General features: G+C 54.9%; 1 protein-coding gene and 1 pseudogene across 1 annotated transcript; one reads left to right on the forward strand and one right to left on the reverse strand.

The window, feature by feature from the left end:
- Window positions 1-853: 853 nt before the first annotated feature.
- On the reverse strand, window positions 854-4,663 carry LOC100084718 (annotated as a pseudogene).
- Window positions 4,664-14,481: 9,818 nt separating this feature from the next.
- Window positions 14,482-22,508, forward strand: LOC103167244 (maestro heat-like repeat family member 5). Its single transcript, XM_029057239.2, has 11 exons — window positions 14,482-14,553; window positions 17,598-17,782; window positions 18,218-18,367; window positions 18,603-18,717; window positions 19,014-19,133; window positions 19,920-20,096; window positions 20,457-20,612; window positions 20,714-20,839; window positions 21,196-21,299; window positions 21,565-21,633; window positions 22,161-22,508. Exons 1-11 carry the CDS (start codon window positions 14,482-14,484, stop codon window positions 22,243-22,245), a joined length of 1,359 nt encoding a protein of 452 aa, XP_028913072.1. The 3' UTR covers window positions 22,246-22,508.
- The last annotated feature ends 729 nt before the right edge of the window (window positions 22,509-23,237 follow it).

Raw genomic sequence — 23,237 nt, forward strand, 5'->3', positions numbered from 1 at the left:
ATTTGGAGACCCTGCTGAACCCTGTTGTTCCCCCGGATCATAATAATAATAGTATTTGGTAAGTGCTTACTATATGCCAGACACTGTACTAAGCTCTGGGGTGGGTACAAGCAAATTAGGTTGGACACAGTCCCTGTCCCACATGGGGCTCACAGTCTCAATCCCCACTTTACAGATGAGGCAATTTGAGGTCTAGACGAAGTGAAGTGACTGGCCCAGTCACATTAGACAATTGGTTGGAGCTGGGATTAGAACCCAATTACCTTCTGATTCGGAGGCCCATGCTCTAACCACTATGTCATGCTGCTTCTGATAATGCCGAGGGGCAGGAGCAGTTCCTGGAGGTTTTCAAACATCATCAACAACAAGGCTCCATCTTCCTCTAGACTGTAGGCTCATTGCGGACAGGGACTGTGTCGGCTGTATTGTAATATTGTACTCTTCTAGGCACTTAGAACAGTGCTCTGCACTTAATAAGTGCTCAATAGATACTACTGACCGACTGGGGGTACGAGTTCCCAATTCCAGTATGACCTCATTCATTCATTCATTCATTCATTCATTCATTCATTCATTCATTCATTCGTATTTATTGAGCACTTACTGTGTGCAGAGCAGCCTACGTTTCCCATGCAGCCTCTAGACTGTAAGCTCATTGTGGGCTGGGAATGTGTCTGTTTATTGTTGTATTGTACTCTTCCAAGCACTTAGCACAGTGCTCTGCACATAAGTGTTTAATGAATTAGATTGAATAAACGACTGACTGAAAGAGAAAGGCCCAAAGGCTGCCCCCCCCAACCCGGGGAGAGATCGCAGGGTGCCCCGAGGTGGTGGAAGAGGTGGCGGTGGGCACCTGAAGGGGATCATGGCGATCATGACGAGGAGGAAGATCATCTTCATGTAAAGCAGCTGAGACATGCCGAAGGCACAAGAGGAGCAGCAGCTGGAGCACCTGCAGCCCGGTGAAGTAGTGAATGGTTTGCTGGGGCACCCGCCGGATGTAATGCGTCGGGGGAAGGGGGGGAGGGTAGGCCATCTGCGGGGGGTGGGGGTAGCACCAGGTGGGCGTGAATTGGGCTTACCAGACCTCAGCCCGGCTCTCTGGGGCGGGGGCTTAGGGGGCTCGGGTTTGGCGTCCACCTCCATCCCCCCACAAGCCCAGGGCAGAGTGGACCGGGCGGGCACCTGTTCCTTGAGCCAGAGGGAGACCCGCTCCAACAGCTGGTTGCCATCAATCAAGGTGAGGGCGATATAGAGGAACAGACCATAGAGCCCGGGCTTTGGGATCCACTGCAGCGGGAAGGGCAGCAGCAGGAGGGACAACCTCACCAGGATGTTGGCCACCAAGGTGGTCAGTCGAGTCTCCTTCACACTCGCGATCCTGGGGAAAGGAGCAGGGAGGTCCGGCCTGGCCAATCCATCTTCATCTTCCCAGCCCTCCTCAAATCTGACAATGTCTCTCCCCAACTTCAAAGCCTTACTGAAGGCCCATCTCCTCCAGGAGGCTTTCCCTGACTAAGCCCCCATTTTCTCTTCTCCAACTCCCTTCTGCATCACCCCGACTTGCTCCCTTGATTCATCCCCCACTCCCAGTCCCACAGCACTTATGTCCAGATCTGCCATTTATTGATTTCTGCTAATGTCTGCTTCCCCCTCTAGATGTAAGTTCTTTGTGGGTAGGGAATGTGCCTGCTCTGTTGTTCTACTGTATTCTCCCAAGCGCTTAGTACAGTGCTCTACACCCAGTAAGTGCTCAGTAAATATGATTAAATGAAGAATGAATGAATGAGGGGGCTGCGGCACCGTAACTATCCCCCGCCAATCCACCTACCAAGCCCTCGTCAGGGGGGTTGGTGCTGGGGTAGAGAGGGGTTGGGAGTGGGGACAAGGGTTGGGGGAGGGATGGAGGCGCTCATGTCTCATAGATGTGTCCATTCTCCACGCTTTCCTCCACAAAGCCCAGGGCTCGAACATGCATGGGGGAATGAGGGTAGGTGGTGTGGATCCAGGGCAGACCGAACAGGAACAGCCCCGTGTTGATCAGAGCCACCAGCAGCAGGTCCCAGGGTAGGCTGTGCCCTTCACCAACCTGTGGTATGGACCACAGTCATCCAGGGTCAGGCACCCCCAAAACACACTGACAAAGACACACACACACACACACACGTACACACACACACACACACACACACTCTATAAGCCATGCAGGAAGCAGTGGGGCCTAGTGGCGAGAGCCTGGGCCTTGGAGTCAGAGGACGTTCTAATCCTGCTTCCCCTCCCCATGTCTGCTGGGTGGCCTTGGATAAATCCATTCACCTCTCTGGGCCTCAGTTACCTCATCTGTAAAATAGGGATTAAATCCTACTCCCTCCTACTTAGACCATGAGCCCCTTGTAGGGTGGGGGCTCTGTCCAACCTGATTAATTTATAAGGGCCCCAGCCCTTAGAACAGTGCTTGGCAGAGAGAAACCTATACTTAATACCTTAACGCCTATAATATTACTAATATCACCAATAATTATGATAACACAAGGAGGGACTGAGGTGAGTCCCTCTCTCCCTTACTAAATGAGGAGGGAGAGTGCTGCCCCAGGGTCCCACGGCGGCCGGCTGCAACTGCCTCTCAGGCTCACTGCCTAACATTTAATTTTTTTAATGGTATGTGTTAAGCACTTACTATGTGCCAGACACCGTACTAAGTCCTGGAGTACATACAACATTGTTAGGTTGGACAGAGTCCCTATCCCGCATGGGGAGAACAGTCTTAACCCCCACTTTATAGATGAGGTAACTGAGGCACAAAGAAGTGATGGGACTCACCCAAGGACACACAGCAGACAAGTGGGGGAACCTAGATTAGAACCCACGTCCTTTTGACTCTCAGGCCCTCTCCACTAGGCTGTACTGCTTCCCTAGGCCTGGGGACCCCAGTCCCTGGCACTGCTTCCTCTTGCTGGAGCCGCCTCTGACCCAATCCAAAAGATGAGGTGGAGGGAAGACAGGGCCGGCCTGTCGGGGATGGGGGGACTGGCGGGGGGTGGCCGTACTTGTTCTCGGGGGCGTTGGCCAGCGGTGCCACGATGTTCTTCTCGATAAAGAAGAGCATGGAAAACAAGAAGCCCAGGCCCATAGCGCTCAGGGCTGCACCAGTCAACAGCACGTGCACCGGTGCCAGCTCAAACAGGCTCTCGCTGGAGTTGTAGTTGAACTTGGACACTAACGGGAGGGTGGGGGGGAGGGTCTTTGAGGAGCCCATCCCTTCTCATCCTGTTTATTTCCCCATCCCCATTCTGGCTTTGGTCTCCCCCACTCCCTCATGCCCCGGAGCCCTCTTGCTCTAGCGCCAGAGGAAGGGGCAAGTACCTCAGCCAAGTTGGTGCCCTGAACAGAACAAATGGCACCCTCACCCCCTGATCGCTGTCGCCCTCCCCTCTTCCTACCTGGACTGGGCCAGAGGGTCCCCCCGCCAACTGTGCCTGTCCCCATGCTTCCTCCCAGGGCCACTCATGTCCACTAGCAATGTGGTTCCTGCCCCCATCGTTGGCAATGGAATCCTGATCTGCATGGCCAGACCCCATCCAGACGCCCCCTCTTCTCTCCCCCCGGCCCCTCCACCCCCCACATCCGCTGGATATCTGCAGCACGGCTGCAATGACCCGTCCAGCCCAGATCAGACTCAGGCCAGGGCTCGGAACGTGGGCCCTGAACCCAGGCAGCAGGGGAAGAGGCCTCAGCTTGGCGGAGGTGCCCTCGGGCAGGGCGGGGTGGGTGGGCGATACCACAGGGCACCCCCGAGGCGCACTCACTCTCTATCTTCTGGAAGAAATAGGAGCCCACGAGGGAGAAGGTGAGCACCGAGATGAAAAGCGCATAGTTGGACAGAATCTCCCAAATGTGGGAGTGCATGTAGGGGCTGAGGAGGGCAAGCGCACCGGGAACCGTTTCCTTCCAAAGCTAAGCACTACTCCCGCCTGGATTGACCTTCAGCCTGACTCCAGTCACTCTGGGGGGGGCGGGGGGAGGGGTGTGTGTGTGTGTGTGTGTGTGTCCTTACCCATCAGACCTTGAAGGCAGGGACTATATCTCCTCCCTCAGCCTCTCCCCCAACATGCAAGTGTGTGTGGGAGGGACTGGGGACAGGGGAGGGGCCTTCCCCACATGCAGACCATATGCCCTCTGTCCCACCATCCCTTCCCTTGCTCCTGGGCCCCGTGCACTGTCCGGCTGGGCCCGGGTCAGTGGCCCTGGGTCTTCCACCCCCTCACCTCTTCTTGAACTGGTAGAGGGTGTGGCCCAGCCAGAAGGCCCCCAGCATAAGCATGAGGCTCAGCACAGCTGTCTCCCACCCATAGTGCGCCAGCTTGTGTCCGCCGGACTGGTTCTGAGGGCACTGCGAGCCACCGACCGATGAGTTCACCAGGAGAGTCGTGTTGACGTCGAAGCCGGGGAGGTCGCAGGATGCTTCTGTCGGCTGGGGTGGCTGCCCAAGGGCTCGCTTTAGTAGTATTTCCTGAAAACTGATAGGAGGTGTCGAGCAAACAACTAGACATCCTATCACGACCCGGTCCACCAGGACTCCGTCTCCGAACCGGGTGCTGGTGGTCCCCCTGGACCCTCGTTCTCGCAGTCGGGGGGGTGGACCGTCTGGCCTCCCGCTCTCCATTCCCGACTCTACAGCGACTGGTGGGCTAGGCCTTGGGTCTGGCTCACATGGTGCCCGGCTTCCCGACAGAATGCGTTCCGCGTGCTCGCTCTCTGCCACAACAAGAGCATTTCCTGCTGCTTGTTGGTTCTAGACCTACCACTATCCAGCTACGACTGGGGGTCCCCATCTTGCTGGGGTTGGTTGGGAAAAAAACAATGCTGGGTCCCCCGTCTTCATAACCTTCCTGGATCTGTAAACTACACTTCTGTGCTCCTCTCAGCCTGCAGAATCCTGGCCCCTTCAGGCCATCTCTCTGTCTACCTGCCTGGCTACTCGCTGCCCTTCTCTGTCCCACCTTCTGGTTGCCTTAGACATAGTCACTAAAATTGTATGTGGAGGCCCGGGAGTGATCACCCAGTGGTTTTATAGAACAGCTTCCAAAGGTACACAGACACGTACAGACACGTGCCCACGCATACACAGACATGCATACACCCTCATGATCACACAGTACAAACAATCAATCGCTCGGTGGTATTTATTGAGCCCTCACTATGTGCAAAGTACTATGCTAAGTGACTGGGAGAGAATAATAAAGTAACTAGAGAAGCAGCATGGCTCAGTGGAAAGAGCACGGGCTTGGGAGTCAGAGGTCTTGAGTTCTAAGCCTGACTCCACCACTTGTCCGCTGTGTGACTTTGGGAAAGTGACTTAATATCTCTGTCTCAGTTGCCTCATCTGTAAAATGGGGATTAAGACTGTGAACCCCATGTGGGACAACCTGATTACTTTGTATCTTCCCCTGCACTTAGAATAGTGTTTGGCATATAGTAAGCGTTTAATAAATACCATCATTACTTATTATTATTAGGTAGACATGATCTCTGCCCTCAGGGAGCTCAAAGTCTAGTGAGGGTGACAGGCAGTGCAATGAACTATGGGTAGGACAGCAATCGAGTAGAAATCAGATTCTCGACACACACACCCACACCCATGTACGTACACTCTCTCTCTCTCTCTCTCTCTCTCTGTCTGTTTCTCACTCACTCACAAACCTCAACCTCCATAGTGAACATGGGTTTATTGCTAAGGACTCAGTGAACCAGACAGCTCCTCAAATCTCCACACCTCCAAGGGGCCTGAACCCCCAGTTCATGATGTTAAACCCAACAGGCCCACCTGGGTGCCCACCTCAACCTGGCTCCAGCAGTAGCCCAGTTCTATTTGGGACTCCATACATGGAATCAGGGAGGGAAGGGAACTCGGGTGGGAGAGGGAGACCTTCAACACCTTTCTCCAACCCAGCTGGATTCAGGGCTGGGGAGGGGGCCGGGGTGGGGGTGAAGCAGATTTGGGTGTCAAGGATGGGACAGAGTTGAGCGCCTTTGGTTCCAGTCAGATGACTTTCCTGGCCTTGACCACGTTCCCCTTGATAATAATAATGATGATGATAATAATTGTATTGGTTAAGAGCTTACCACGTGCCAGACTCTATATTAAGCGCTGGGGTGGAAACAAATAAATCGGGTTGGACCCAGTCGCTGGCCCATGTGGGGCTCACAATCTCAATCCCCATTTTACAGATGATATAACTGAGGACCAGAGAAGGGACCTGAGCCTGGTCACCCAGCAGACAGGTGGTGGAGGCAGGATTCGAACACATGACCTTCTGACTCCAAGGCCTGTGCTCTAGACACTATGCCATGCTGTTTTGATGCCAACCAGAGCCAGAGGCTGGGAGGGGGCCCAACCTGGAACATGAAGGGTTCGGAGGCAAAGGCAGGAGGGGAGGGGTCCATCCTGGAAGGGAAAGGCCGGGGGGCCAAACCTGAAATCCGTCCTCTCCTGGTTCTCCTCTTATCTTTGTGGCCGTTCATTCTCGGTCTCCTTCGCAGGCTTCTCCTCCCTCTCCTATCCTCTAACTGTTGGGGTTCCTCAAGGGTCAGTTCTGGGCCTTCTTCTGTTCTCCATCTACACTCACTCCCATTGGTGAACTCATTCGCTCTCACGGCTTCAACTATCATCTCTATGCAGATGACACACAGATCTACATCTCTGCCCCTGTCCTCTCCCCCTCCCTTCAGGCTCGTATCTCCTCCTGCCGCCAGGACGTCTCTACCCAGATGTCTGCCCATCACCTAAAACCCAGCATGTCCAAAACTGAGCTTCTTATCTTCCCTCCCAAGCCCTGTCCTCTTCCTGAATTCCCTGTCACTGTGGATGGCATAAACATCCTTCCCGTCTCTCAAGCCCGCAACCTCGGTGTCATCTTTGACTCGGTTCTCTCATTCAGCCCTCACATCCAATCCGACACCAAGACCTGCCGGTCTCACCTTTATAATATCGCCAAGATCCGCCCTTTCCTCTCCACCCAAACGGCTATCTTACTGGTACAGGCGCTCATAATATCCCAGCTAGATTATCGTGTCAGCCTTCTCTCTGATCTCCCTTCCTCCTTCCTCTCCCCGCTCCAATCTAATCTTCATTCCACTGCCCAGCTCATCTTCCTGCAGAAATGTGCTGGGCATGTTACTCCCCTTCTTAAAAACCTCCAGTGGTTGCTTATCAACCTCCGCACGAAACAAAAACTTCTCACTCTAGGCTACAAGGCTCTCCATCACCTTGCCCCCTCCTACCTCTCCTCCCTTCTCTCTTTCTACTGCCCACCCCACACGCTATTTGTTAAGCACTTACTATGTGCCGAGCACTGTTCTAAGCACTGGAGTAGATACAGTGTAATCAGGTTGCCCCACGTGAGGCTCACAGTCTCAATCACAGTCTCAAAAAGTTTAAGCTATGTGAAGTGGTTGGGTTAAGGGCAAGGTTAGGCTCGGGGAAAAGGCTAGACAAGGGGAAAAGGTTAGACTAGGGGGAAAGGTTAGATTCTTGGAAATGATTAGGCCAGGGGAACTGTTTAGGCCAGGGGAACTGTTTAGGCCAGGGGAAAAGGTAAGGCCAGGGAGAGGGTTTCACCATGGGAAAAGGTTAGGCTTGGATAAAGATTAGGCTGGGGTCAAGTTAAGCTATGGGAAAAGGTGAGAGAAGGGGAAGAGGTTAGTCTGGGGGAATTGGTTAGGCTAGGGGAAAATATTACACTAGGGGAATAATGTTAGGCCAGGGGAACAGCTTAGTCCAGGGGAAAAGATGAGGCCAGGGGAAAATGTTTTGCCTTTGGGAAAAGGTTAGGCCCGGGAGAAGGTTAGGCTAGCTGAAAATGTTAGGCTAGGTGAAGAGGTTAGGCTAGGTGAAGAAGTTAATCTAGGGGAAATGGATAGGCTAGGGGAATAGGTTAGGCTAGGGGAATAGGTGAGGCTAGGGAAATAGGTTAGGTTAAGGGAAAAAGTTAGGACAGGGCAAAAGATGAGGCCACAGGAAGAGGTTAAGTCGTGGGAAAAGGTTAGGGTACAGGAAAGGTTAGGCTTTGGGAAAAGGGTAGGCTAGAGGCAATGGTTAGGGAAGGGGAAAAGCTTAGGCTAGGGGAAGACGTTAGGCAAAAGCAAAAGCTTAGGCCAGGGGAAAAGTTTAGGTGAGAGGAAAAGTTTAGACTAGGGGAAAATATTAGACCAGGAGAATAGGTTAGGCCAGAGGAAAGCGTAACACTAAGGGAAAAGGTTAGGCTAAGGGAAAAGGTTAGGCCAGGGGAAAAGGTTAGGCTAGGGGCAGAGGTTAGTCTAAGGGCAGTGGTTAGGCCAGGGGAATAGGTTAGTTGAAGGAAAAGGTTACATTCAGGGAAAAGGATAGGCCAGGGAGAAGGTTATGCCAGGGAGAAGTTTAGGGTAGCAAAAAAGGATAGCCAAGGTGAAAAGGTTAGGCTATGGGAAATGGTTAGGCTAGGGGAAACTGTTAGGCTAAGGGAAAAAGCTAGGCCTAAGGAAAAGGTAAGTCCTAGGGAAAGGGTTAGGTCTAGGGAAAAAGTTAAGCTAGGAGAAAAGTTTAAGGTAGGGGAAAGTTTTTGGGTAAGGGAAAATGTTAGGCTAAGGGAAAAGCTTAGTTCATGGGAAAAGGTTAGACCTTGGGAAAAGTTAGGTTAAGGGAAAGGATAGGCCAAGGGAAACGTTTGGCAAAGGGAAAAGGTTAGGTTAGGATAAAGGTAGGGCTACGGGAAAAGGTTAGGCCAGGGGAAATGATTAGCCAGGGGAAAAGGTTAGGCTTGGGGAAAAATTAGGGCTAGGGGAAAAGGTTAGGCTAGGGGAAGGGGTTGGCAAGGGGAAAGGTTAGGCTAGTAGTAAATGCTAGGTTAGGAGAAAAACTTAGGCTAGGAGAAAGAGTTCAGCTTGGGGAAACGGTTAGGCCAGGGAAAAACCTTAAGCCAGGTGAAAAGGTTAGGCCAGGGGAAAAGGTTAGGCCAGGGGTAAAGATTAGGCCAGGGGAAAAGATTAGGCCAGGGAAAGATGTTTTGCCTTTGGGAAAAGGTTAGGCCAGGGAGAAGGTTAGGCTAGCTGAAAATGTTAGGCTAGGTGAAGAGGTTAGGCTAGGTGAAGAAGTTAGGCTAGGGGAAATGGTTAGGGAAGGAGAAAAGCTTAGGCTAGGGGAAGACGTTAGGCAAAAGCAAAAGGTTAGGCCAGGGGAAAAGTTTAGGTGAGAGGAAAAGTTTAGGCTAGGGGAAAAGATTAGACCAGGAAAATAGGTTAGGCCAGGGCAATAGGTTAGTCTAGGGAAAAGGTTAGGTTTAGGGAAAAGGTTAGGCTAAGGGAAAGGGATAAGCCAGGAAGAAGGTTATGCCAGGGAGAAGTTTAGGGTAGCAAAAAAGGATAGCCTAGGCAAAAAGGTTAGTCTAGGGGAAATGGTTAGGCTAGGGTAAACTGATAAGCTAAAGGAAAAAGCTAGGCCTAGGGAAAAGGCTAGGCCTAGGGAAAAGGTTAGGCCTAGGGAAAAGGTTAGGCTAGGGGAAAAGTTTAAGGTAAGGGAAAGGTTTACGTTAAGGGAAAATGTTAGGCTAAGGGAAAAGCTTAGGTCATGGAAAAAGGTTAGGCCTTAGTAAATGGTTAGGGTGAAAAGATAGGCCAAGGGAAACATTTGGCAAGGGGAAAAGGTTAGGCTCGGATAAAGGTTAGGCTACGGGAAACAGTTAGACCAGGGGAAATGGTTAGCCTAGGGGAAAAGGTTAGGCTAGGGGAAAAATTTGGGCTAGGGGAAAAGGTTGGGCTAGGGGAAGGGGTTGGCAAGGGGAAAGGCTAGGCTGGTTGTAAATGTTAGGTTAGGAGAAAGAGTTGGGCTGGGGGAAAAGGTTAGGCCAGGGGAAAAGGTTAGGCCAGGGGAAAAGATGAAGCCAGGGGGAAAAGGTTAAGCCAGGTGAAAAGGTTAGGCCAGTTGAAAAGGTTAGGTCAGGGGAAAAGGTTAGGCTTGGGGAAAGGTTAAGGTAGGGGAAAAGGTTAGACTAGGGGGTAAGGTTAGGCTAACGGAAAAGGTTAGGCTACAGAAAGGGTTAGGCTATGGTAAATGGTTAGGCCAGGGAAAAAGGTTAGGCTTGGGGAAAAGGTTAGGCCAGGCGAAAAGGTTAGGCCAGGGGAAAAGGTTAGGCTAGGGGAAAAGGTTAGAGTAGAGGAAAAGGTTTGGCCTTGGGAAAAGGGTAGGCCGGCTTTGACTAACATCTCTAGGCAGATGACACGCAGATCTACATCTCCGCCCCTGTCCTCTCCCCCTCCCTTCAGGCTTGCATCTCCTCCTGCCTCCAGGATGTCTCCACCTGGATGTCGGCCCGCCACCCAAAATTCAACATGAGCAAGACTGAGCTCCTCATCTTCCCTCCCAAACCCGGTCCTCTCCCAGACTTCCCTATCACCGTGGATGGCACGACCATCCTTCCCATCTCTCAGGCCCGCAATCTCGGTGTCATCCTTGACTCGTCTCTCTCGTTTACCCCACACATCCTATCCGTTACCAAGACCTGCCAGTTTCACCTATACAATATCGCCAAGATCCGCCCTTTTCTCTCCACCCAAACGGCTACCTTACTGCTACGGGCTCTCATTATATCCCGGCTAGACTACTGTGTCGGCCTTCTCTCTGATCTCCCTTCCTCCTCTCTCGCCCCGCTCCGGTCTACTCTTCACTCCGCTGCTCGGCTCATCTTCCTGCAGAAACGATCTGGGCATGTCACTCCCCTTCTTAAACTACTCTAGTGGTTGCCTATCGACCTCCGCTCCAAACAAAAACTCCTCACTCTAGGCTTCAAGGCTCTCCATCACCTTGCCCCTTCCTACCTCTCCTTCCTTCTCTCTTTCTACCGCCCACCCCGCATGCTCCGCTCCTCCGCCGCCCACCTCCTCACCATCCGTCGGTCTCGCCTATCCCGCCGTCCACCCCTGGGCCACGTCCTCCCGCGGTCCCAGAACGCCCTCCCTCCTCACCTCCGCCAAACTGATTCTCTTCCCCTCTTCTAAACCCTACTTAAAACTCACCTCCTCCAAGAGGCCTTCCCAGAACGAGCTCCTCTTCTCCCTCTACTCCCTCTACCACCCCCCCTTCACCTCTCCGCAGCTAAACTCTCTTTTCCCCCTTTCCCTCTGCTCCTCTCCCTCTCCCTTCCCATCCCCTCAGCACTGTACTCGTCTGCTCAACTGTATATATTTATTACCCTATTTATTTTGTTAATGAAATGTACATCGCCTTGATTCTATTTAGTTGCCATTGTTTTTACGAGATGTTCTTCCCCTTGACTCTATTTATTGCCATTGTTCTTGTCCGTCCGTCTCCCCCGATTAGACTGTAAGCCCGTCAAACGACAGGGACCGTCTCTATCTGTTGCCGACTTGTTCATTCCAAGCGCTTAGTACAGTGCTCTGCACATAGTAAGCGCTCAATAAATACTATTGAATGAATGAATGAATGAATGAATGAATGAAAAGGTTAGGCCAGGGGCAAAGGTTAGGACAGGGGAAAAGGTTAGGCCAGGGGAAAAGGTTAGGTTAAGGGAAAAGGTTAGGCTAGGAGAAAAGGCTTGGCTAGCGGAAAGATTAGGCTAAGAGAAAGGTTAGGCAAGGGGAAAATATTCGGCTAGAGGACAAGGTGACAGTAGGGGAAAACGTTTGCCAAGGGGAAAGGTTAGGCCGGGGGAAAACGTTAGACTGTGGGAAAAGGTAAGGCTAGGGGAAAGGGTTTGGCCTGGGGAAACGGGTAGGCTAGGGGAAAAGGTTAGGCCAGGGGAAAACATTAGGCTAGGGGCAAAGGCTACAGTAGGGGGATAAGGTTATAGTAGGGGAAAAGGTTACTGTAGGGGAAAAGGTTAGGCCAGGGGAAGAGGTTAGACCAGGCAAAAAAGTTAGACTGGGAGAAAAGATTAGAGTGGGGGAAAAAGTTTGGCCTGGTGAAAAGGTTAGGGCAGGGAAAAACATTAGGCTAGGGGCAAAGGTTACATATGGGGACAAGGTTTGTCTAGGGGAAAAGGTTTGTCTAGGGGAAAAGGTTAGGCCTGGGTAAAAGATTAGGGGAAAATAGGAGAAAAATAGGGTGACCCCTCTTTCCTCTCTGGAATGAGCATCATAATCATCATCATCATCCTAAGAATGGTCTTTATGAAGGGATGAGGATGGCTTTTCGTCCAGGGCCTGGATGTCCAGCAGCTAAGTAAGGGATCTTTCACTTTCTACGACAAGGGCTACTCCAGTGGTCCTCCGCACCCTCCTCGCTCATGACTCACGTGGAGCTCATCACTCGACTTTCCTCCGAGAAGCATGGCATGGACAGCGGAGGGTCAGGATCCTCCACCTAGCCCGAGATGGAGCAGAAAGCCACCAGCACTCCCAACCGGGTTTCTTCCCTGGGAGGAAAAGAGAAAGGCAAGCGTGAGCTCCCCATACACACTCCCTTGATTTCCCCTTCCAGCTCACCCAGGCACCTCGTCCCACCCACTCAGCCCGGAAAAAGTACCATCCCAGCCCTTAGGGACAGACCCTGAGACTCAGATCCTTCGCTGACCTGGATTGGCTCATCTGGGTCCCCCGCCTCCAACGGATGGTGGACCGCTAAGAGTGAAAGGTGAGGATTCTGGGGAGCGTGGCGAAGAAGACAAGCCCATCGGAAAGGAGGAGGAAGGGAGACACCCGAACGAGAGCAGACCATGGGAGACAGGCAGACTGAGGGGGGGAGTCCAAGCAGCGGGCCATGTGTCGGCTCCTTCAGTGGCACGGTCCACTTCGCCGCACTTGGTACAGGCCTCTGCCCATCCTCAGCCCTCCCTAAATACCCTGGACTGATGACAAGAGCCTAGTGTCTCGGAGAACTTCCACAGCTCCAGAAAGAGGCCATTGGAGATAGATTCTTCAACCCTTCAACTCCTTCCTGATCATCATCAGAAGAATGATTCTTTGGGTCTTTCTGAAGCCCTTACTAGGTGCCCCACACCGTCCTAAGGGCTGGGAGAGACACAATGGATTCAGGTGGTCCCCTAGGGGACTCCCCGTCTTCATCCCCATTGGACGGATGGGGTCACTGAGGCCCAGGAAAGGGAAAGGAATGGCCCAAGGTCCCACAGCAGACAGGGGTGGGGCCGAGCGGTGAACCCACGTCGTCCCTGGCCTCCCAGGCGCGTGACCCTTGTTCCGTTAAGGGTCACTTGGCATCCTCCCACCCACCACCAGGGCATGAGGTCAGGAGAGGTGAGGGAGGACCCCCCCCCCTTCATCCCCCCACGCCCCACAGAAGAGTCCTGCAGGCAGGTCCCTAGGGAAAGGACCTGACCTCGAAGCCCTCCAGCTAGCAAGGGGGAAAGCCCCTAGCCAGCTTCACTCTTCCCCCGAGACTGCCCTCCCCCTGTCCCCCGCACCTGCCCAACTCCCTCAGAGACAGCCCCTGGGCAGTTCCATCTCTGGAGGGATGAAGGAGGTGCAGGGTAACCCTGGGGACAGCAGGACCGTGAGGTCAGGGAGGATTCACCCTGAAGCTCGAGACTTCAGGGTCCTGGCTCGACTCAGCCCCACCGTCAAGCCCGACTGAACTAGTTCCCTCCACCGAGCCTTCGCCACAGTTGGGAGAACCAGCCTCAGAGCTGAGAGGGAGAGAAGCAGAGTGGTGCCATGAAAAGAGCGCGGGCTGGGGAGTCCGAGGTCACGGGTTCGCATCCTGGCTCTGCCCCTCGGCAGCTGGGGGACTGGGGGCAAGTCACGTCACTCCTCGGGGCCTCCGTTCCCTCATCTGTCCAAGGGGGAAGAGCACCGTGAGCCTCCCCGGGGGACCTCCTGAGTACCCTGGAGCTCCCCCAGCGCTTAGAACAGTGCTCTTCCCAGAGGAAGTGCTTCACAAATACCAACATGATGATGATGTTGATGATGAGGATGATAGGCCCCTCCTCTGCTCACTGCCTCCTTCTGCTCTGAACATAACCTTTCATTATCCCCCCAGGGCACCATCGCCTTCCCTTAGAGGTGGAAACTCAGCTCCTCGGCACCCTCCCTCAAGCAAGAACAGTCGAACAGAAAGTCCGGGGAAGGCCAAGGCCTCCCCACGCCCAACCCCCCCGCCCCCCCCCCCACACTTGACTTCCTCTTGCCACTCACCCATGCACTTGGGCACCCCCACCAAGTCCTGAACTCTCCACCCACAATCATCAGGTCTAACACCATCTCCTTCAGTCTTTCCCTTACCTGTATGGTCTTCCTTGGGTCCTCCCCAGTCCATTAAGGCTGGAGCCAGAAGAGGGAAAGGGAATTCTGCTATTAGGGGGTGGGAAAGACAAGCCTATCTGGAAGGGGTCAGGGAAGGAGAGCAGAACAGAAGGGACAAGTCTGTGAAGGGGAGGAGTCCGGGCTGCAGTGAACAGGTCGCTTCATTCTGTGCTCCTGGACTCTCCTAACCCAGGAGTACAGTGCTCGACACAGAGGAAGCCCTCAGTCAGCACCATGGATGCAGTGCTGGAACCAAGTGTTGCGTGGAATATCCACAGCCACGGAGAAAGGCTGGAGAGCAAAGAGGCAGGTGGAGGGGCCAAGAAACCTTCTGCAATGGAGGGTTAGGGCCTTTACCCCACGACCCACTTCCCTCACAGGCACAAAGAAAGTCAGGAAAGGGGAAAAGGTTCGACCTCCACCAAACAGCCTGCCAAGGGCGCCTGGAGGGCAATGACCTGGCCCAGAAGAGCCCCTAGGTGACAAACCAGAAAGTAGATTCAACGTGACCCCAACTTCCCTACCTCCAAGGGATTGACGAAAAGTGCCCAACTGCATCACCCAGAATACAATTCAGTTTCTGGCACGAAACCTGCCTTCTGTCCTGCCAGGCCACACTGCTAGAACCTCGATTTCAGGGATGAATGGGCACCATCCTGCTTCTCAGAGAGAAAGTGGGGAGACACCCTGAGTTCCTCCCAACCTTAGAAACCACAAACTGCCACCCTGAGTCCCAAAGGGTCCCTTCTCTGGAGAGTGAGGCTGTCCCGTGACCCTGCCATCGGGACTGTCATCCCAGAGACACTTGACCCACCTCTAGAAGTCAGGTCCCTGGATCTTCCTTCCTTCACTCAATCATTCATTCCAGAGTATGGACTGAGCACTTCCTATGGGCAGAGCACTGTACTCACCGCTTGGAATGTCACTTTTGGCAACCCACAGAGACTCTCCCTGCCCAATGACAGGCTCACCATCTCAACAGGGGAGACAGGCAGCCAAACCAAAGAGAACCAAAGAAAAGCAAGAATGTGACGGGGTCTTCTCAGTCCCAGGCCAATCAGAGAAAACTTGTTTCCTGCACAGAGCCCGAGCCCCTGTTCTCCCCTGAGTGGCCTCAGCCTCATCACTCTTCTTCCCCCCATGATTCACATACACACACACTTCTCTTTGGAGTAGCAGTGCAGTCCATTCATGAAGAGGGAAAATCTGGGAGTGGAGTCTGCCCACAGTATAGGAGAGAGGATCCTCAAAGCCGAGGAGAAGCACTGAGCAACCATTTTTTCTTACAAATGGTTCGGGGCCAGGCCCGCAAGGCCAAATCGGGGTCGGGGGAGGGGGAGTGTAGGGGGTCCCATAATGGAACATAAGGGTTTGGGGCCAAACCTGCAAGGCCAAGGCTGGGGGGGCCCAAAATGGAAGGAAAGGATGTTGGGAAACTGTGCAAGGCACCCCGGTGCCGCCACTTCTCAGCTAGGTGACTGTGGGCAAGTCACTTCACTTCTCTGTGCCTCAGTTACCTCCTCTGTAAAATGGGGAGTAAGACGGTGAGTCCCATGTGGGACAATCTGATGACCCTGGATCTACCCCAGCTCTTAGAACAGTGTTCTGCTCATAGCGCTCAATAAATACTATGGAATACATGAAAGGGCAGGCCCGGGACAAGGTTAGCCTAGGGGAAAATGTTAGGCTAGGGGAGAAGGTTACAGTTGGGGAAAAGGTTGGCCTAGGGGAAAGGTTTTACCTACAGGAAAAGGTGAGTCCAGGCAAAAAGGATAGGCCAGGGGAAAAGGTTAGGTCAGGGAAAAAGTATGGCCTCGGGAAAATGTTAGCCTAATGGAAAGGTTAGACGAGGGAAAGTGGTTAGACCAGGGAAAAACATTAGGCTGGGGGAAAAGTTTACAAAAGGGGACAAGGTTTGGCTAGAGGAAAAGGGTAGCCTGGGGAAGAGGGTAGGCTGGGGAAGAGGGTAGGCCTGGGTCAGAGGTCAGGCGAGGGGAAAAGGTCAGGTCGGGGAAAAGGTCAGCCCAGGCGAAAAGGTTAGGGTAAGGGAGAGGTCGGGCTATGAGAAAAGCCTAGACTAGAGGAAATGGTTAGGCTATGGATAAAGGATAAGGCAGGGGAAGATTGTGAGCCAGGGAAAAGATTATGCCATCAGAAAAGGGTTAGGCCAGGAGAAAAGATTAGACCAGGGGAAGAGGTTTGGCCTGGGGAAGAGTTTTTGCCTACAGGAAAAGGTTAGTCCAGGGAAAGGTTAGTCCAGGGAAAAGGTTAGTTAGGCCAGGGGAAAAGGATAGGCCAGGGGAAAACATTAGGCTAGGGGCAAATTTTACAGTAAGGGAAAAGATTTGGCTAGGGGAAAAGTTTAGGCCAGGGGAACAGGTTAGGCCAGGGGAACAGGTTAGGCTAGGGGCAAAGTTTACAATAGGGGACAAGGTTTGGCTAGGGGAAAAGAGTAGGTCGTGGAAAAGGGTAGGCCAGGGGAAAAGGCTAGGCCAAGGGAATAAGTTAGCCTAGGGGAAAAAGATAGGCTAGGGGAAAGGTTAGACCAAGGGAAAGGTTAAGCTATGGAAAAGGTTAGGCTAAAGGAAAATGTTAGGCTAGGTGAAAAGGCTTTGCTAGGGGTAAGATTAGGCTAAGGGAAAGGTTAGGCAAAGGAGAAACTTTTGGCTAGGGGAGAAGATTACAGTAGGGGAAAAACCTTCCCTAGGGGAAAGGTTTAGGTTATGGGAAAAGGTTAGTCAAGGGAAAAGGTTAGACCAAGGGAAAAGGATAGGCCAAGAGGCAAGGATAGGCCAGGGGAAAAGGATAGCCCAGGGGAAAAGGTCAGGCCAGGCGAAAAGGTCAGGCCAGGGGAAAAGATCAGGCCAGGCGAAAAGGTTAGGCCAGGCAAAAAAGTTAGACTGGGGAAAAGATTAGAGTGGGGGAAAAGGTTTGGCCTGGAGAAAGGTTTAGGCCAGGGGAAAACATTAGGCTAGGGGAGAAGGTTACAGTAGGGGATAAGGTTTGTCTAGGGGAAAAGGTTTGGCTAGTTGAAAAGGTTAGGCCTAGGTAAAAGGTTAGGGAGAAATAGGGGAAAAATAGGGTGACCCTTCTTTCCTCTCTGGAGTGAGCATGATAACCATCATCATCCTAAGTATGGTCTTTATGAAGGGATGAGGATGTCTTTTCCTCCAGGCCTGAGAAGAGCCCCTGAACTGGGTGCTGCCCATCCCTGTCCGAGGCTTTGGGTCCTGAGAAGGTCCTGGGAGCGGGGGTCAAAGGGAGCTGTGGACAGAGGCCTAGAGGGCAGGGCAGGTCTGGGTGGGTGAGGTAGGGGGACCACTAGCTGAGCCCATGTGCCACTTCACCAGGCTGCAAACACGTTGTATGAGCTTCTCTTGGTTGTGGAGTACACGGAAGCAGTGGCGCAACTCCTCCCCCAGTTCTTCCTGGCCTTCATCATCCAGATCCAGCATGTGCTGGAGCTGGGCCTGGTCGGGGAGCGGGTACTCTTGGCCGTGGAGCCCACCATCCACTCAGACCTCAGTCCCTGGAGGTGAGCGGCTAGAGGGATGCGGGGGTGGGCAGAGGGACCCATGATGGCGATACTCCAAGTGCCGATGGCTCATCCCCCCGATGACCAAACAGAACCCACCGGGACCCTGTGTCGAGGGTGGGGGCCTCGAGGCCGGGGAGCCGCTGGTCTGGGGATCTGGGGGTCTGGGGTACCAGGGATGGCAGGAATGCCAGGGAGCCCCTGCTCTGGAAGGTCCTTGCTGGGCCAGGGATCAACATGTCAGGGATGGGGGTTTTGGAAGGCTAGGAAAGGGTCAGGTCTCCTGTGTTCTACCCTTTGGGTAGGGGTTGCCTGTGACAGGGCAAGGGTTTTTCGGACAAGCCCAAAATCGGCAGGACAGACTGACACCCTCTGGTCCTCTCGCACCACCTCCCTGGCCCCGCCCTCCCCCTGCCCACCCCTGGTTGCTCACAGGACCGCTCTGGAGGCCTTGAGGAGTCTTCTGTCCACCAGAGCATGTTGGCAGAGCTTCATGTCCATGGAGCTGCAGGACAGCTGGCAACTCTTCTCAACCCTCGACACCTTCCAGGAGGCTGTTTCCCTTCTGGCCAGGTGTGTGTGTGTGTGTGTGTGTATTTGTGCTTCTGTGTGTGTGTGTTTGTGTCTGTGTGTCTGTGTGTGTGTGTGTGTGTGTGGCGGGTTGGGAGGGATGCCCCAGGTAATAGAGCTGGGGGAGCAGGTGGGAGCAGTCTCCTCAGTCAAGTGCCCTTCCCCTGACCCTCCCCGAAATCCTATTCCCGAGTCCCGGGGCTTCCCAGACTGGTCTCTGAACTCATCCCGCCGGGGCCATCTCCTCCAGGAGCCTGGTCCAGAACAGGTGCCCGATGGTACCCGAGCTCCTGCAAACGGTGGCCAGCTCTTTGGTGGGGAAGGGCCCGCAGGGCGGGAGTGTGGCCGTGGGGTTGCTGGCCGAGGTAAGAATCGGGGCCGAGGGGACCACGGAGCCGGCTCGGGTCGGCACTGGGAGCTGCCACCGCCCGGCAGGGACCCCCGCGCCCCGAAACCCAGGTGAGATGGTGGGAAGGGGTTGGAGGGGAGCGGGGAGGAGCTGGTCCCCATTCCCCTCCACCACAGCTTGGCACCCCTTGCCCCGTCTCTGGGGGTCCTGGTTCAGCCTCCCCGAACGTCAGACGCCTGCCCCCTTCGCCCACGCCGTCCAGCCGCAGACACGGTTTCCCTTGGCAGTTTCCCTTGGACCCCCGACCTGAAGACTGTCTTGGACCCCGAGGGCATGCAGCTCATCCTCCAGGACGGACTGGAGGACCCCGATCCCGTGCTGCGCGTCATCAGCCTGCAGGCCCTCACCAGCCTGCCGCTCAACACCGACAAGGTCAGAGACCCAGCCCCAGGGTCATTCATTCATTCAATAGTATTTATTGAGCGCTTACTATGTGCAGAGCACTGTACTAAACGCTTGGAATGAACAAGTCGGCAACAGATAGAGACAGTTCCTGCCGTTTGACGGGCTTACAGTCTAATCGGGGAAGACGGACAGACAAGAACAATGGCAATAAATAGAGTCAAGGGGAAGAACATCTCGTAAAAACAATGGCAACTAAATAGAATCAAGGCGATGTACATTTCATTAACAAAATAAATAAGGTAATGAAAATATATACAGTTGAGCGGACGAGTACAGTGCTGAGGGGATGGGAAGGGAGAGGGGGAGGAGCAGAGGGAAAGGGGGGAAAAGAGGGTTTAGCTGCGGAGAGGTGAAGGGGGGGTGGTAGAGGGAGTAGAGGGACAAGAGGAGCTCAGTCTGGGAAGGCCTCTTGGAGGAGGTGAGTTTTAAGTAGGGTTTTGAAGAGGGGAAGAGAATCAGTTTGGCGGAGCGGAGGAGGGAGGGCGTTCCAGGGCCACCGCCGGAGTGGAGGGTGGAGGGCCCTGGGTGAACCCCAGCCCGGGATCCGGACTGTGTTTGAAAGCCCCCTCCCACCCACCACCCACCCCCACCCGCGGAGGGCCCAGATGGGACAGGGGAGGCGGGGCGGCACAGACAGGACTCCCGGGCGCAGTCCGGCACGGCCCGAGGGTGGAGCCCCGGGAGCGGGGGCCCGGGAGAGCCGCCCCGGGGCGGACCGCCTCACCGTCGCCCTCTCCGCCCTCGTCTCCTCAGCGCTCGATCCTCCTGGCTCAGCTCCCCTTCCTCCTGGAGGGCTTCTACCGGCAGGACCAGGAGGGAGTCCTAGCGTCCATGGACGCGGTGACCCTCACCGTCCGCAGCCTGGGCTCTCGGGGACTCGGCCACCTCAGGGAGGACATCGTCCTCATGCTGGGTCCTTTCTTTGACGACGTGAGTCTGAGGGGCCCGGGGGGACAGGGAAACAGTCGCTGCAAGGTCAGAGCCCGGGACCTCCCGCCCCGACCCCGGCTGGGCCAGAGCCCAGAGGGGGCCGCTTCCACAGTTCCCACGGGGCTCGGGCCATCGTCTGCCCTTGCCCAGCCACGGCGCTCCTCTGCCCCCCGCCCGGCTCTGCGTCGCCCCCTCTGCCGGCTCTGCCCTCGCTCCCTCCCATCACCCCCCCCGCCCCGTAGACCTCACTCCCCCGGTTGTCCCTGCCCTGGTGTCCCCAGCCCCCGCCCCGCTGCCAGAAGCCTCCTACCCATCTCCTGCCCCACCCCGCCCCCACACTCTACCGGGGTTTCTCCTCAGGAGAGATCCCAAGTGCGGGTCTCAGCTCTAGACCTGCTGGCAGCCGTAGCCGGCAGCTGGGTGGCAGAAGACAAAACCTGCTGCCAGCAAGAGCTCATCCGCTGCCTCATCCCCGTCCTCTTCCACCTGAAGGACGAGCACCCTTCAGTGCGCAGAGTCTCGCCCACTCACCCACCGCAGTCCCCGTCTTCTCCGGGTCCCTGGTCCAGGCCTCTAACTCCTTCTGAAACCCACCCTTCGGGGTCTTCCGTTTGCAGAAAGCCAGATATACATTCTTCTGGCTGGCCCAGAACGTCGGCTGGAGGTTCAGCCAAGTAGTCGGGAGAACGCTGATTGGGGAAGAGAGGGAGAGCACGGCCTACGCTACCATCTGGCAGGCCTTGGTGAGGACGTCTGGGATGGGCAGGGGGGAGGGCTGAAAGGGGGTGACCTCGAGTCCGGGGTGGGAAATGTGAGTGCGGATCCCTCCCGGAGGGGCCCATCGGGGGGATATCTTGGGTAAGTACTGTGTGCAGAGCACTGTACCTAGCGCCTGGGAGAGAAAAATTGAACAGTCGGTGGACAGGTTCCCGACCCACAGTGACCTGAAAGGCTCGAGGGGTTGATTTGGGAAAGGGACGAGGAGGAGGTTGAGAGCCCAGTGCCCTGGGGTGGAGCTAGGAGTTGAAGAGTTGGCGGGCATCTGCAAGGAGGTTGGGGATGGGCTGCAGTCTCTCACTCGTCTTCTTTTACTCCGCAGATGGAGAGCTTCGAGCAAAGTCATCCCATTTTCTGGTCCCAAGCTCTTGGCATATATGAACTGCCCCCAGCCAGATGTGAAATTTGCAGCCGTTGTCCTCCTCAGTGAGTGGGGAGCGGCGGGCCCTGGGGAAAGAAAACCACCCAAGCAACCAAAAAACAAACAAACAAACAAACCAACAAAAAAAAGCCTCCCGATCTGTCCCGGCCCCTATTTTTTGCTGGATCCCAGAGGAGGTCCTTCCTGGGTCCTCTTCCATGCCTCTGGGGGCTAGACATGGAAATTGGGCAGTAGTCCTTCCGGGAAGCAAGTGGAGGTTTGGATGGGCAAACAAACGAGAAAATAATGGCTTGCTTCCTTTCCCCTCAGTACACACCATCACCATCATCCGCAAAAGCCCGCGGTTCTCCGAGGCAGACTTGGATATCTTCTTCAATAGTGAGTCCCCAACGTAGACATACACACTCTCTCCCTCTCTCGCTTCTGTCTGTCGCCATGCTCTGTGCTTCCTCCTCTGTCATGCTTTTCTCTCTAACGCCCCTCTCTGAACGCTTCGCCCCTGGGCCTCTAGCAGCTATTTCCCCCTAGACAGTCAGCTCGTTATGGGCAGCGAGATGTGTCTGCTCATTCTGTTGTAATGTATTCTCCCCAAGCGCTTAATGCAGTGCTTTGCACATGGTAAGTGCTCTGTCAATACCAACGACTGACGGATTGATTTCTCTGCCTTCCTCTTTCCTCTGTCTCGTCTTTCAGCCTTTTCCTTTGGGACCCTTACCATCTCCGCAGCCCTGGGTGGGTGGTCATAAAAGGACAGAACGAGGGGAGGGGAAGTTATGGGCGGGGGGGAGTAGAGTCGGGTGGGGACTGGAGGACTCCTCCCAGGTTCCCGGGTTGTGCTCCAAGTGGGGGAAAGGGACAGCTGTTAGGGCCCTGCATCTCACGTACTCTTTCACCCCGCCTTTCAGCAATTCACACCCTAAAAAACGACCCCTCGGCCAAGATCCGCCGATTCCTGAGGTTTCTCGAGAGGAACCCGCCAGAGAACGATGACCTCTTCTTCTTCTGAGGGCTCCAATCTTGTGGGAGAAGAAGAAGCCTGGGAGGACGAGTGGCGTCAGGCTGGTCGTAGGGTTCCCAGTCTGCAGCACTGGGGGCTGCCTTGGGACATGCCATGGGTTCAGGGCCCAGAAGAATGTAGAGGATCCGGCCCCCAAACAGCCATGTGAGGGAAGGGGGCTCAGGGGGCCAGGGGCCAGATTGGGGCCAGAATTGCATTCCAGCCTGGGAGTTTGATACCATAGCAGGAGGAGGAGGAGGAGGGCAAGGAACAGGTGGAGGAGGTCAAGGAAGGGCTGGAGGAGGAGAACCAGAGCAGTCGGTGGAGGAGGTCCTGGACCGCAGGAGGAGGAGGGCAAGGACCAGGTGGAGGAGGAGGAGGGCCAGGACTACGTGGAGGGGCTCAAGGTATAGATGGAGGAGGAGGAGGAGGAGGAGGGGGAGAGCCCAAGACCAGGGAGTGACGGAGGCCCGCCCGGACTAGTGGAAATGCAGCTTCATGACCCAGTAGAGGAGGAGGACTACGTGGAGGAGGTCAAGGACGAGCCAGGGGAGGAGGACTAGAGCCGTCGGAGGAGGAGGAGGAGGACCTGGACCGTGGGAGGCGGAGGGCAAGGACCAGGCGGCGGAGGAGGAGAGACAGGAATAGGTGGAGGAGGAGGGCCAGTGCGAGGCAGATGAAGAGGGCCAGGACCAGGTGAAGAAGGAAGCCCAGGACCAGGGATTGGAGGTAGGCCAGGATCAGATGCAGGAGGAGGACCAGGACCAAATGAAGGAGTATTAATTGGACCAAGCAGTGTAAGGGGTCTAGGACTAGGTGGAGGGCGAGGGCCAGGACTAGGTGGAGGACGAAGACCAGGACCAGGACCAGGTGGGGGCGAGGGCCAGGAGCAGGAGGAGGAGGAAGGTCATAATCAGGCACCGCAGGAGGACCAGGATCAGGGGGAGGAGGTGGGCCAGAACTAGGTGGAGGAGCAGGGTAATGA

This window comes from Ornithorhynchus anatinus, unplaced genomic scaffold (genome assembly GCF_004115215.2).
Source record: "Ornithorhynchus anatinus isolate Pmale09 unplaced genomic scaffold, mOrnAna1.pri.v4 scaffold_715_arrow_ctg1, whole genome shotgun sequence".
NCBI lineage: Eukaryota > Metazoa > Chordata > Mammalia > Monotremata > Ornithorhynchidae > Ornithorhynchus > Ornithorhynchus anatinus.